Source organism: Petaurus breviceps, unplaced genomic scaffold, assembly GCF_028583685.1.
Source record: "Petaurus breviceps papuanus isolate PSGF00001 unplaced genomic scaffold, PetGlider_PUasm1.0 227791, whole genome shotgun sequence".
NCBI lineage: Eukaryota > Metazoa > Chordata > Mammalia > Diprotodontia > Petauridae > Petaurus > Petaurus breviceps.
The window spans coordinates 1-14,179 of NW_027185900.1; the positions used below are offsets into that span (position 1 = coordinate 1).

The 14,179-nt window shown below is 37.5% G+C and overlaps 1 protein-coding gene across 1 annotated transcript; it reads left to right on the forward strand.

The window, feature by feature from the left end:
* Positions 1–2,176: 2,176 nt before the first annotated feature.
* LOC138167196 (brefeldin A-inhibited guanine nucleotide-exchange protein 1-like) lies at positions 2,177–13,911 on the forward strand. The gene is made up of 3 exons (XM_069095965.1): positions 2,177–2,352; positions 3,468–3,601; positions 13,251–13,911. The coding sequence occupies exons 1-3, from the start codon at positions 2,179–2,181 to the stop codon at positions 13,582–13,584; spliced, it is 642 nt and encodes a 213-aa protein (XP_068952066.1). The 5' UTR covers positions 2,177–2,178; the 3' UTR covers positions 13,585–13,911.
* The last annotated feature ends 268 nt before the right edge of the window (positions 13,912–14,179 follow it).

A 14,179-nucleotide genomic window follows, 5' to 3' on the forward strand; every position in this document is an offset into this window, starting at 1 on the left:
GGTGGAAGCCAGAGTGCTGGAAGGTCATGCTCCGCCATCTTGGCTCCACCCCCTGTCCTTCATACTTTAAGCGGACCAATGACATCAGGAGGGTGATGTCTTGCAAGTGAATTGTATTTAAGTGAGGCAGGTCTGTGCACAGTTATCACCCTCACTTTCTCCTACAGAGTCAGATGAATTCAGTGGCAAGATGTAGGTCAGGACGATTGCAGTTGACCCCAGATGCAGGGGGAAAGCTTGGTCTTTTTAACTAAGGTGTTTCCCAGGTCTCAGTTTGTCTGAGGCAACACCCATTCAGTGATACTTAAATGTTAGTAGTTTATATAAATCCATGATTCTCAACCATTTTCAATTTGTGATTTTTTTAAGTCTGAAACTTTCTCTTCTTAGATGTTCTACAAAAAATTAACAGTCTCTTGAAATTGAGTAAATTTTGTTTGTTTGTTTTGAGAATTTCACTGTACCTGTTAAGATTACTAGAAACGTTCCTGGCAGTCACAAAACTGATAAGAAATCACTTATATAAGATACTCTTTTTAGTAAATGTAAACTTGATTTATTCTGCTTTTGTTAATTATTATCACGGACTAAGGTATAATAGTAGTAGTAACTGATGTTTCTATAGCACTTTAAGATTTGCAAGGACCTTCAATACATTATTCCATTTGAGTATTCCAGTACCCTGTGAGATTGGCACTATTGTTATCCCCATTTTACAGACGAGGAAACTGAGACTCAGAGAGGTTAAGTGACTTGCCCATGTTCATACAGCTATTAAATATCAAAGGCAGGATTTGAACCTAGGTCATCTTGATACTCAGTCTATAGTGCCTTTCAGTTCATATAGTTGATTCATAGGTACAGTTGTACCTTTAAGGTAGGTATTTGAGACTCTTAATTATTCTTTTCTTTTTTCTCCTTTTTTTGGACACTTGATCTTTTTATCTCACCTAGGATGAAAATGTAGTGGCCACTCATGGGCACAGTTTCACTGATGATCACAACACAGCCTTTAACTTTTTATGTTTCTGACCAAGGCTGGTTTGCCTGGGGGCTCACTGTTTTGGTGCCATTCAGTGCAAAAACCCAAATGGCTTTAGCCCTACCATAGCTTAGAATTTGTGAGTTTGAGTAATCCATTAGCTTCAGCTTCCCACAGCAGCAGAGGTTAGAGGCATGTGTTACCATGTCCCACCCTAAAATGAATTTTTCAGTGGAGATAATATTATCAATGGTTATTTGATTCACAGGCCAGAACATGCAACCATATTTTACTTAGTATACTTATCAGATTACTTTGCTCATAGTTTTCCATCAATAAATATGTATTGAGTGAGTAATATTCCTGAAAAATAAGGTTTAAAACTATTTTGACTTCCTTTAACTGCTATTTATAATACCATTTCTTTGAAACTGCGGATTTCCTACTCCAGACTGTAAGAACACTTGTATTTATTGCCTTGAAGAGCCAGTATTGCACTGACTGGCCCCCTCGGTTTTCGGGGTTGGGAAGTTTGTGGTCGTGGTGCTAGTCTGATTTACATTTACTTCTGCTTTTGATGTGGGGAATAATGCTTTTTGGGGTCAGGGTTTGAGGATTTACTGCTAATCCCTCTATGTGGGTCATTTTTAAGTAAAGAACTATTTGAATATGCTACTGTGAATATTTTCATTTCCTAACTTATCTGATATCATGGTCTCTTTCAGTTACTAGAACAAAGTTTTGTTTTTGTTTTTTTTACCAGGTAGCTTATGAAGCCACTTAACGAGGTGTATAAATTATCTTTGCTCTTCCTAAAATGATTTACTTCTCTTGATATTTAGTTTCTCAAAATGAATCTATTTGTAACTTAGTTATGATAGATAATATTGTAAATGTAAAGCTTGTATTTCCTTCCAAAAGCTGATTAGCTTTCTAAGACCATTTATCAGTAAAGTAATATTAATTTCTAGAGCAAGTTAAAATAGTGGTGAAAGATAATCTTTTTTTTCCAATTTTTTTCCCTAATAATCATAATCTATTACAGAACCTTTTGGATTGGACAGTAACTATCATTTATTTAATATTGCTTTCCTGCTGTTTCTTTAAGAATGTGCTACTTTTAAAAATTCTATTCTTCAAACAGTTTTCAAGTTCAATGTATTTTATACATTTTTATTCATTTTAATTTTTTAGATATGGGAGAAGGGACTGCTGAAAATACAAGTGCAGATGGCACCATTGGAACTTTGGAGGACGGTAGTGATAGTGAAAATATCCAAGCAAATGGGATTCCAGGGACTCCAATTTCTGTTGCATATACACCATCCTTACCTGATGACAGATTGTCTGTCTCTTCCAATGATACTCAGGTATAAAATGAAGAATCACATTGAGCTATTGGTCTCACAGTTCTGATGTTGAATGATGCCTATAAGAAATATCTTTAATAGACTCTTTAACTTTCTCACTGGCAAGGGGCTGCTTCGTTTTTTTCCCCCTAATTCCTAGCATAGCCTCTTGGACATTGTAGGGACTTAACATATATTTGTTGAATTTAATTAAATGATGCCTGATATGTCATTTGAGGAATTTTTGCCATTTAATATAATAAATGTTTTAAAATTTATTTTATTAATCTTTATTAATATAAAAGTTTTTGCTATTTAGTATAAATTTGACCCATTAGCTTCTGTAATGTGTTATCAACTAATTTGTCAAATATTATAAATTATAACATATAAAGTGTCTGGGAAAAGTGCTTCATCACAGATTCTTAGACAAACCCATAGCACTAGAAGGGTCCTTAATGATTTAGTCTAGTCTAAAACTTCCTACCTCCAAGCAGACTTATTTTCATTATATACTGGTGAAAGGCCCTCTTAATCCTTTATTCACTACCCCCTTAAAGAATTTTACCCAGAAATCAGCTAATAAATTCATCAAGGAAGAAATGATTATTCCCAGCTGCTAGTCTCACACTTGCTCAAGAGTAGGTAAAAATTGGAATAATGCGAACAGCCTAAAATACAATATAAGTTCTGGGAATGAATGTAATAACCTGCCTGGGGTTTGTTAAATGATGAGGGCAAGTGAGTAGACTTGAAGATTTTCTTTTTTTTTCCCCCGAGGGTGATTGGGGTTAAGTGACTTGCCCAAAGTCATACAGCTAGTGAGTGTGTCAAGCGTCTGAAGCCAGATTTGAACTCAGGACCGCCTGACTCCAGGGCCGGTGCTCCATTCACTGTGCCACCTAGCCTTCCCAAAGATTTTCTTTAATGACTTGGAAGAGAATCTTATCAAAGGGGAATTCAGTGGCTGTAGTTATTTAGTGTGGAGGGGGGAAAAACCTTAAAATGTTAAAAAAGAATATTCTGGTAGCACAGTATTTTCTTTATATTGGGGATGAAGTCACATCTCACTAGCCTTTAAAAGATGATTTTGCATTGTAATTGTCTGTATTTTAATGATATGTTACCATATATAGGAATCTGGAAATTCTTCAGGACCTTCACCTGGTGCTAAGTTTTCCCACATTTTACAAAAGGATGCCTTTCTAGTATTCAGGTCATTATGTAAATTGTCGATGAAACCACTGTCAGATGGACCGCCAGACCCAAAGTGAGTCATTACCTGTTTTCCTGATTTAATAATGTTGTTTTCTTCAATTTTAAATTTATTTAGACTAGTTAAACTGCTAGATTTAATTTTGTTCTCATTGGGGCCCAGTTAAATTAGAGGGAAAAAAAGTCTCAGCAAACCCAGCTTTCTACCCCCTGGGGAGAATTGGGTAGGGAAAGTAAGCTTCAGAAAATAAGATTAGATTCCAAAAACTCAAGTATAAGTACTACTGCTGTATTTACCCAGTCGTTGCCCTCTGCCTGCTGTGATATTTGAGAAGAGACCTGAATTAGAAGAGGTCCTTATTTTGAAACCCTGCCTTGCCATCTGCTTTCTGTGTAACCTTGAGCAAGTCACTTAAATACTCTAGGCCTCAGTTTCTTCTTCACCTATAAAAAATGAGGGGGCTGCACCACATTATACTATTGTAAGATACAAATTTAGATCTGCAAGGCACTTGAAGTCAGTTCCACCTCCTCATTTTACAGACAGGAAGCTGAAGTTAAATGATTGACCTAGTGTTATATTGTCAATTAAGTAGAAGAGCAGGGTTGTGAATCCAGGTCCTCTGACTCCATCTAGCATTTTTTTCTACTGAAAATGACTTCTAAGGTCTCCTCTAGCTCTAAATTTTTGATTCCATAACCCACTAATCCTTTGATCCCTTGTCCTATTTATTACTGCTTAACCTTTCCTAAACCCAGACCCATCCACCTGTCTTCCTCTTCTGCTCTACAATGCTAGAAAAAAATCACCTAACCATGTTAACTGGATTCACCACAGATTTATTTGAATTAGATAATCTCACTTGGGTCATCATTGCTGCATGCATTCATTTTGATCTTCCGAATCCCTACTTGATTTGTCACACCATCTGTTCCAAACATTTTCTCCTCAAGCCCCACCTCTGGCACCTCCTCCACGCCTGCCCAGTGGTGGGCTTTACTTCATGAATTACTGAGAGAAAGCTGATGCCAGCTTTCATCACCTCCTACTTCAGATCTTCTCAATGTCATTCCCATTTTTTCCTCCTTTGCTACCAACTCTAGGAAGAGGTAGTTCTCCTTGCAAAGGGCAGTCCTTGAGTAGAGATGTGTACCCTTAATCTCATTTTGTTCCACTGCATCCAGGAATTGATACCATCCATTTCACCATTTTGTCTCTCTAATTTTTGATCATTCTCTATCCACTGACTCCTCCTTGCTGTCTACAAACATGCCATCTCTCAGTTATTAAAGTCACTTGACTCTGGCCTCAAGCAATTTGCCCTTCATCTCTCATCCATTCCACTGCCAAATTCCCCGAAAAAACTCTGTCCTTATATCCCATTCACTTCTTAGCCCTCTTCAGTTGGGTTTTTATTCCTGAATGAAATTGCATCTAGGAGGCTGAGATAAAGATGAAGGGCCTCTGTTTCAGTCATGGAGCATAGCCAGTGAAAATGCTCAGTTAGAAGATAGATTGTGAAGAACATCAAGAACACCATCCAGTCCATACTGGATTGCAAAATCTGTGGAGAGGAGTAAGGTGTAATAAAACTTGAAAAGTAGAAAAGAGGTTGTGAAGGGCTTTGAAATCCAAACAAAGGATTTTGCATTTGATCCTGGATGCAATAGGGAGCCACCAAGAGTTGGTTGGAATGATCAGACTTGGATTTTAGGAAGATCAGTTTGACTGCTGAGTGGACAATGGATTAGAGTAGGATGGGGTTGGGGAACCTTCAACCTCAAGACCACATGTGGCCCTCTAGGCACTCAAGTGCAGCCCTTCAGCTAAATCCAAACCTGATAGAACAAATCACCTTAATAAAAGGATTTGTTCTGTAAAACTTGGACTTAGTCAAAAGACCACACCCAAGAACCTAGAAGACTACTTTGTGACCTTTAGGCCGAAGGTTCCCCAACCCTGGAGTAGAGAGGAGAGTTAGGGAAATCAGCCAACAGGTTATTCTGATAGTCCAGGTGTGAGGTGATAAATGCCTGCACCAGGATGGTTGCAGTGGAGTCAAGGATGACAGTTAGATTGTGAACCTAGGTGACTGGGAGGATGGTATGCTTGACAGTAACAAGAAAGTTAAGAGAAGGGGAAGGTTTGGGGGAAAATATAATGAGGTCACTTCTAGAAATGTTTAGTTTAAGATTTCTTTAGGACATCTAGTTTGAACTGTCTAAAAGGCAATTGGAGATACAAGACTAGAAATCAGGAGAGAGGTTAGGGCTGGTTAAGTAGATCTGAGAGTCATCTGCATAAAAATGATAAATATGGGCATCGATGAAGTCACCAAGTGAAGTAATACAGAGGGAGAACAGAAGAGGATCCAGGATAGAGCTTTGGGGATTGCCTAATACTTTTAGCAGGAACAACATGGATAAAAATCCAACAAAGGAAACTGAGAAGGAATAGTCAGACATGTAGAAAGAGAACCAAGAGAGAACTGTCATGAAAACCTGAAAAGTATCAAGGAGAATAGGGTGATTGACAGTGTTAAAGACTAAGAGGTCAAAGAAGGATAAAGATGGAAAAAAGGCCTTTAGATTTGGCAATTAAGAAATCATTACTAACCCTGGAGGAGTAGTTTTGGTTGAATGATGAGAGTCAGAAGCTAGACTTCAGAGAGTTAAGAGAATGAGAAGAAAGGAAGTAAAAGCACTCATCATAGATGACTTTCTCAAGGAGTTTATCCACAAAAGGGAGGGAGGAAAGATATAGGATGATAGCTAGAGTGGATAGATGGGTCAAATGAGGGTTTTTTGAGTATATGGGGGACACATGGTCATATTTGTGGGCAGTAGAGAAGCAACCAGTAGACAAGGAGTGATTGTAGGGAGAGAGTGGGTATAATAGAGGTAACAGTTTGCTGGAGAAGTTGGATGGAATGGGATTGGTTGTGCAAGGAATTTGCCTTGGCAAGGAGAAAGGCTATCTCTTCATGTCATGTGAAGGTGAAGAAAGAGATAATAGCAAAAGGCATATGAATGATGTGAGAAATAAGAGAGAAGAGGGAATTCTTTCTCCCTTCTTTCTGGCTATCTCATCTTCCTGGTTTTGTTGTTGTTTTTTTTTTTTTTTTAATAAATGCTCTGTCATACATCTTTTCCTACTTGTCTGTCCTACTGTATCATTATTTATATTTGGCCTGAGTGTTTCCCAGGGCTCTGTCCTTGGCCTTTTTTTTTTTTTACTCTCTCTATGTGCAGATGATTCCCAAATTTATATACCCCCATTTCATCTCTGTCCTTACCTTTCGTACTTATCACCAATTCACCAGCATGCATCTTTATCTGTATGCTTTGTAGGTATCTTGAATTCATTATTATCTAACTGAAGCAGCGTAGTGGCACAGTGGATAGAGTGTTGAACTTGAAATCAGGAAGCAAACAGAGGTGTGTACTTAATGTTCATCTATGTGACCAAGGCCTTTGATACTATCAGTCATGAGGGCTTGTGGAAAATCATGGCAAAATTTAGTTGCCCAGAGAAGGACATCAGTATCATATGCTACTTTCATGGTGACCTGTTTGCACAGGTTCTGGATAAAGGACGATGTTCTTGCACTTTCCCAGTCACCAACAGAGTAAAGCAGGGTTATGTGCTTGTTCCCTTGCTTTTAAGCATGATGTTTTCAGTGATGTTGTCAGATACCTTCAATGAGAGTGAAAATGGCATCTAGGTCAGCTGTTGCATTGACAATAAATTATTTAACTTGAAAAGGCTGGAAACCAAGACTAAAGTAGAGGGAGAGTTGGTGCATGACTTTTTGTTGGTAGATGATTATGCACTCAGTGGAGCCCCTGAGGCTGAGATAAACAGAGTATGGATCAGTTCTTTGCTGCTTGTGCTAATTTTGGCCTAACAATTACCACCAAGAAAACAGGTTCTCCACCAGTCAGCACCACACCATCTATACATGGAACCACCAGTTATGGAAACTGGAGAAATTTTGAATGTTGTGGATAAGTTCACTTGCCTGGTCAGTATACTTTCCAGGGACAGATGACAAGAGTTGACCCATGCATTACTAGAGCTAGTTGTGTGTTTGAGAGGCTCAGAAGGAAAGTTTGGGAGAGAACAGGTATTAGGCTGCCTATCAAATTGAAGGGTCTACAGAGCTGTTGTGCTGACCTCATTGTATGCCTGTGAAACCCGGGCAGTCTACCAGCACCATGCCAGGAAACTGAATCACTTCCATTTGAATTGTCTTAGGGAAGATTCTGAAGATCACCTGGCAGGATAAGGTACTGGACACTGAGGTGCTTTCTTGAGCTGAGCAGCCAAGTATTCAAATTCCACTTCAGAGAACACAGCTCTGTTGGGCTGCCCATATTGTTTGAATGTCAAACCCAGTTTGTCTGAAAGTGTTTTCTGGAGAACTCAAACAAAGCAAGCACTCAAATGGAGGCCAGAAGAAGAGATAAAAGGACATTCCCAAGGTCTCTCTGAAGAGCTCTGGTATTGACTGTGAGACATGGGAGATTCTGGCACCTGACTATCTAACATGGTGTGTTTACATCAAAGAAGGCACTGTGCTCTGTGAGCAGAGCACAATTGAAATAACTCAAAAGAAATGTTAAGTGCACAAATTTAGAGACATCTCCACTCCATGTATTCATGTGGACTAGTTGTACCCAACCTGTGGTAGAGCCTTCCAAGCTCGTAATGGTCTGATCAGCCAGTAAGACACACTGTACATTGACCCAACATAGTGATGTCATTTTGGTCCTCTTAAAGAAAGGACCACAACCAGTTATTATATTAAGCTTTGTTTTAAAAAAATTTACATAAAAGAATAAATACTACCAAGCTTTGTTATAAAAAGTGATTTTAAATTCTACTGTTATTCTCTGGGGAAAAAAGTATCATGTCTCATTTTGAAGCAACTGCTTGTGTACTTTAGCAGGGAAGCATTGCTGACAAGGACAGTGATGTACTTTCACAACAGTAGGGATGAGACACAGGGCATGGCATAGAGTAGGTATGATATAAATTTTGTTATTACAAGGAGGTCTGAGAAAAGAGGGAAAGATTTGAAATAACTACAGATGTGTTAATTTTCAAATTAACATTATCCCGTCTAAACCATTTCAGCATATTGGAACTCTTTTATAATGGTACTTGGGTTCCAAATTAAAATTCACCTTTGAGACCATGTGTAAAATATAGATAGAGAGAGAGAAAGCAGACTTATGTGAGATTTTCTTTGTCTTGTGGCATATTGTAATGCTAAGCCAAGCAAAGGCAACTTCCCAAGGTTCAAAATATGTACGAGTATGCATGTGTATGCCTATGTATATGTAAAATAATACAAGGCATTTGGAGACAAAAATAATGTTTCTGATACTCTAAAAGTCTCTATGGCTGACTTTATTTAAAATTAAAGAGAAAAACATCGAATAAATTAGAAATAGTTGTCAATGTATTGTGATTTGGCAGTTAACCTAGTGGATTTGTAGAATAACTAAAAGCTTTTTTTTTTTTTTTGCCTTTTTGGAGGGTGTTTGGGGTTAAGTAACTTGCCCAAGGTTTTTGTGTGGGTGTTAAGTGTCTGAGGCCAGAACCGAACTTGGGTCCTCCTGACTCCAGGGCCGGCGCTTTCTTACTGCGCCACCTAGCTGCCCCTAACTAAAAGCTTTTAATTAGTTTTAACAATTATTAGTCACCCCTGGTGTTCTGAGTACTATGCTGTAGGGCAGTGGTGTTAAACTCAACAGAAACAGGAACTAGCTCCCATTAAACCATACATATATACTTTCTCCTGGCCATATATTGACTTAGAAAACCACATCTTAACATTATCTATGTTTTATTGTGTTTTTAGTCTAAGTATTTCCCAGTTACATTTTATTCTGCTTCAGGCCACACATGGACCACAACTTTGATACCTCTACTCTAGGGTTTAGAGGTGGTACAGAGTTTACGTAACACCAGAAATCCTCTTCAAAATTACAGTGTGTTGAAAGGATCCTACTTACTGAGGGAAGGCACTCACTGAAATAAACTATGGGAAAACTGGGACAGGAGTCTAGAAGAAATTAGATTTAGATAAATACCTCACACCATATGCAATGATAAGCTCCAAGTGGATATTCTGTGTATGTGTGTGTGTGTATAAAATTATATTGTAAATAAAACAGAAGAGTGATAACCACATGATAGAAAGGTTCATAAGAGGTAAACTGAACAATTTTGATTATATTGAATTTAAAATATTTTTTTGTTTTTTTTTTCTTTTTGGAGGGGGGAAGGCAGGACAATTAGGGTTAAGTGACTTGCCCAAGGTCACACAGCTAGTAAGTGTTAAGTGTCTGAGGCCAGATTTGAACTCAGGTGCTCCTGACTCCAGGGCTGGTGCTCTATTCACTGTGTCACCTAGCTGGCCCCTAAAAATATTTTTTTAACACACAAATCTAAAGTAGTAAAAATAAGAAAGAAAGCAGATAACTAGGAAAAAAATCTTTGCAACATATTTCCCTAATAAAAATTTTACATTTTATATATCTGAGGGACTGATTCAAATTTATAATGCTAAGAGTCATTCCTCAGTATACAAATGGTAAGAGGCTATGAAGAGATAGTTTTCTCATGGAGATATCCAAATTATCAACAGTTGTTTGAAGAAAGTGGTTTAAATCACCAACAATTGGGGAAATGCAAATTAAAATGACTTTGAGGTTTCAGCTAGTACTTGTCATCACGGCAAAGATAGCAAAAGAAGAAAATGATGAATGTTGGAGGGGTTGTGGTCCAGCCAATTTGAAACTATCTCCAGACTATTCAGACCTGTTGGCTTAGCCATACTATCACAAAGAACGTACCCCTAAAGAAATCCAAGAAAGAGAATTTTTATATGCAAAAATATTTATAGTAGCTCTTTTTGTGGTAGCCAAAAATTGAAAACGTACAGGATGTCCTCCTATTGAGGAATAGCTAAATAAATTGTCACATATGGATGTAATAGAATGTTAATTGTACCATAATAAATACTGAAATGGACAATTTTAGAGGAACCTGAGAAGATCTGTATGAACCACTACAGAGAAAAGTAAGCAAAATTAAGAGAACAGTCTATGCCATAGTAACAACATGCTAAAGAAAAACAACTTTCAAGGGCCTTTGAACTCCTATCAACTCAGTGATAAATCATGAGTCCAAAAGAATGAAAATAAAACATGACACTTGTGTCCTAATAGAGAGATAATGGACTTGAATTGCAGAGAGAACTAAATTTTCAAACACAGCTAATGCAGGAATTTGTTTTGCTGTACTATACAGTTTATGTATTGAGAGCTATATTTTGGGATGTGTGTTTTGTTTTGCTTGGGAGTTTTTTTGGCTCCTGAGAGGAAGGTTTGGTAGAGTGAGTTGCAGAATGATAAAAAGATGCTTGATAATTTAAAAAATTTAGTTATATAATCTCTTGGGGGCTGCATGGCATAATGGAATAGTGCTAGCCCTAGACTCAGAGTCAGGAAACCTTGGATTGGAATTCTTCCATGGAAACTAGTCTCTGTGTAACATTAGACATGTTCCTTAACCTCTTAAGAGTCTCAGTATTTTAATCTGTAAAATAGGCATCAACCTGAAGCACTACTTCAGGGCATTGTCAAATGAGATAATGTATTTGGAGCAAAAACTTTAAAGTGATATATAATTGTCAGCTACTACTATTACAAAGATGAGCGTATAGTCAGTCTAGTTGACTGGATTATACATCTGCGGGCCAGCTTAGCTGTTCATTTGCCTTTGCCCTCTTGTCATGTCACCTCTCATTCCTTTATAGATCTTACTCTGGATTATATATATTCTATACTACTGCCTTTATACATCTTTATCATTGTTTGTTTCAGGTGACCCTTCCTTTAGAAAGCCTTTTCTGATCTTCCCAATTGTCAGTGGTTTTTGTTGTATAAAATTACTCTGTGTGTGTGTGTGTGTGTGTGTGTGTGTGTGTGTGTGTGTTGTTGTACAGTTGTCTATGTCCTTCAGGCCTGGGACTGTCCTATGTTTGTATTTGTATCTGAACTACCCAAGACAGAGATTTGCTTTATAGAAGGTGCTGGATAAATGTTAGGAGTTGAGATTGTAAACATAAAAACACATCAATAATATAATATATGGTATGACCAAAATAATATTTTTTGCAAGGTCTGTGGGCAGACTTCTCATTTAGACCTGGAGGACCAAAGAAAGTTTCTTAAAAGAGATGTCATTTGAGGTATATTTTAAAGAATGGGAATAAGGAATTAATCAAAGAAGTGAAAGGTATGAACATAAGGCATAGGAAAGAGTACCCAAAAAGACATAGTAGCAGGAGATGTATGGTAAATGGCGAACAAGTCTTTTTTGGTTGGATTATAAATTACATAGAAGGAAGTTGTTTCATATAAAAGTGAAAAGATAGATGCTAGACTGTGATGGACCTTTATTGTTAGGTTAAGGTGTTTACACTTTTCTTAAAGAGTCACATAAGACACAAATAGATCTATGAGTGTATAACGATGATGTGTCTTCCATTAGTATCATGGTTAGATTGGATATTGGAAAGAATAGAGGCTAGTAAACTTAGCTGTGCACCTTCTCCAGTAATGTAGGTGGGTGGCAATAAGCACCTGTAGTTAGGCAATGACAGTAGGAATAGAGAGGTTAGGATAATAGAAACATAAGTTAAAATATTTCATAAATGAGGAAAGTGGGGCCCAGATGAATGGAGTAACTCCCAGTTATGTATATGAGAATTATTGTGAACAGAGAACCTACAGGTCTTGGAAATTTTATATGAGGGAAAGGAGCAGAAAGCTCAGGGACAACGCCAAGGTTTCTCTCAAACATGGAAGATGGAGTCGATTAATAGCTATGCAGCGGAGAGATGATATTTAGTTTGAAAGATGGTCTTTTGAGTCTGCCTGACTGATTAGACATCTACGAAGGGACAACTTATAAGCATTTGGAGATAAAGGTCTGTAGTATAGAAGAGAGATCAAGACAAAAGGTACAGATTTGTGAGTCATCTGCCTGTAGGTAATTATTTCAATCACTTGACCTTTTGGGGCCTTAATTTCTGCATCTCAAAAAGAAGATATATCCTAAGTGTCCCTCCAGGGTCCTTCCAGCTTGAAATCAGTGACAGTGAAGAGAGGAGAGATTGATGAAAAAGAAGCCGCCCAAGGACATAGCCCTCACCTGTCTTAAAGGATCTAGAATAGGAGCCAATGTAGATAAAAGATGGATAAATTTAAAGAAAAAGGAATAACGAGTATCAAGAAGTGTAAAATTTTTACTGCAGAGATCAATGAGTATGAAGATAGTGGCTTATTAATTAATATCTTCTATAGAGAAACTAATATTAAAACTGTTTTGTGTAATATATCACCTTCAACTTGAGAAATTCAAAATCATTTTCATAAAGCGATTTGTTTTTATCATGTGTTTTCAGAACTGACTTGGAAGTATATGCGTCTTTAAATCCATTTCTTTTTAGATAGAATAACACTTAATATTCGTGTTTGTTTTTCTCTATTTTGAAAATTTGTATAATTGGGTAGAACCAGGAAATTTCTATAGAAGAAAACATTCAAGTTCAGCAGTCGTTGCAAGAGAATTGTGATCAGTTTTGTCACCTATTTTTTTTTTTTTTTTTTGCTTTACATTTCAGGTCTCACGAATTGCGATCCAAGATCCTTTCATTGCAGTTGCTTCTGTCCATTCTACAGAATGCAGGACCTGTTTTCAGGACCAATGAGATGTTCATTAATGCTATTAAGCAGTATCTTTGTGTTGCACTCTCTAAAAATGGAGTGTCATCTGTCCCAGAGGTTTTTGAACTTTCTCTTTCTATATTTCTTACCTTGTTGTCAAACTTCAAAACACATCTGAAGATGCAGATTGAGGTATGCTTCACAGATAAATCTTGGTTAAACTTAATGTTTGCTGACATATACATGCTGCATCTTTTTTTGTTGTTTTTCATTTTTCAAATGCTTTATTAACTTCTGATTTACATCATTTCCACCAGATTTTGAGTTACAAATTTTCTCCCTGTTTTTTTTCATCTACCCACCGCCCCAAAATAGCAGTCCCACAGGATATCCCCTCCTCCAATCTTCTCTATCCCATATTTTCTCCCATACCCCTTTTGACTTTTCCAGTAGGTTATGGTGGATCTCTATGCCCCAGTGCCTGTATATCTTATTTCCCAATTACATGTAAAATAGTTTTAATAATAGTATATATATATATATATATATTTAAACATTTGATTTTAAAACTTTGAGTTGCAGATTCATTCCCTTCCTCCCTTGTCACCCACCCTTACTGGGAAGATAAGCAGTTCTGTATAGGTTGTACATGTGTAGCTAATGCAAAACATTAACACAGTAGATCTATTGTAAAAGACTGACTATATTTCCCTCCCTCCTATCCCACCTCCTACCCGTTCCATTCTCTACTTTGATCCCATACCTTTTCAAAAGTGGGTGCTTCCAACTTCCCTCCCCCCAGCTTGCCCTCCCTTCCATCATCCCCTCTCTCATTCCCTTCCCCCCATTATCCTGTAGGGTGACATACCCTATTTAGTGTGTATTT

Coding starts and splice junctions, on each gene's coding strand:
- LOC138167196 (XM_069095965.1), top strand. CDS start 2,179: ATGGGAGAAGGGACTGCTGAAAATACAAGTGCAGATGGCACCATTGGA. Junction 2,353..3,467: donor TCTCTTCCAATGATACTCAG/GTATAAAATGAA, acceptor TACCATATATAG/GAATCTGGAAATTCTTCAGG. Junction 3,602..13,250: donor GATGGACCGCCAGACCCAAA/GTGAGTCATTAC, acceptor TTTACATTTCAG/GTCTCACGAATTGCGATCCA.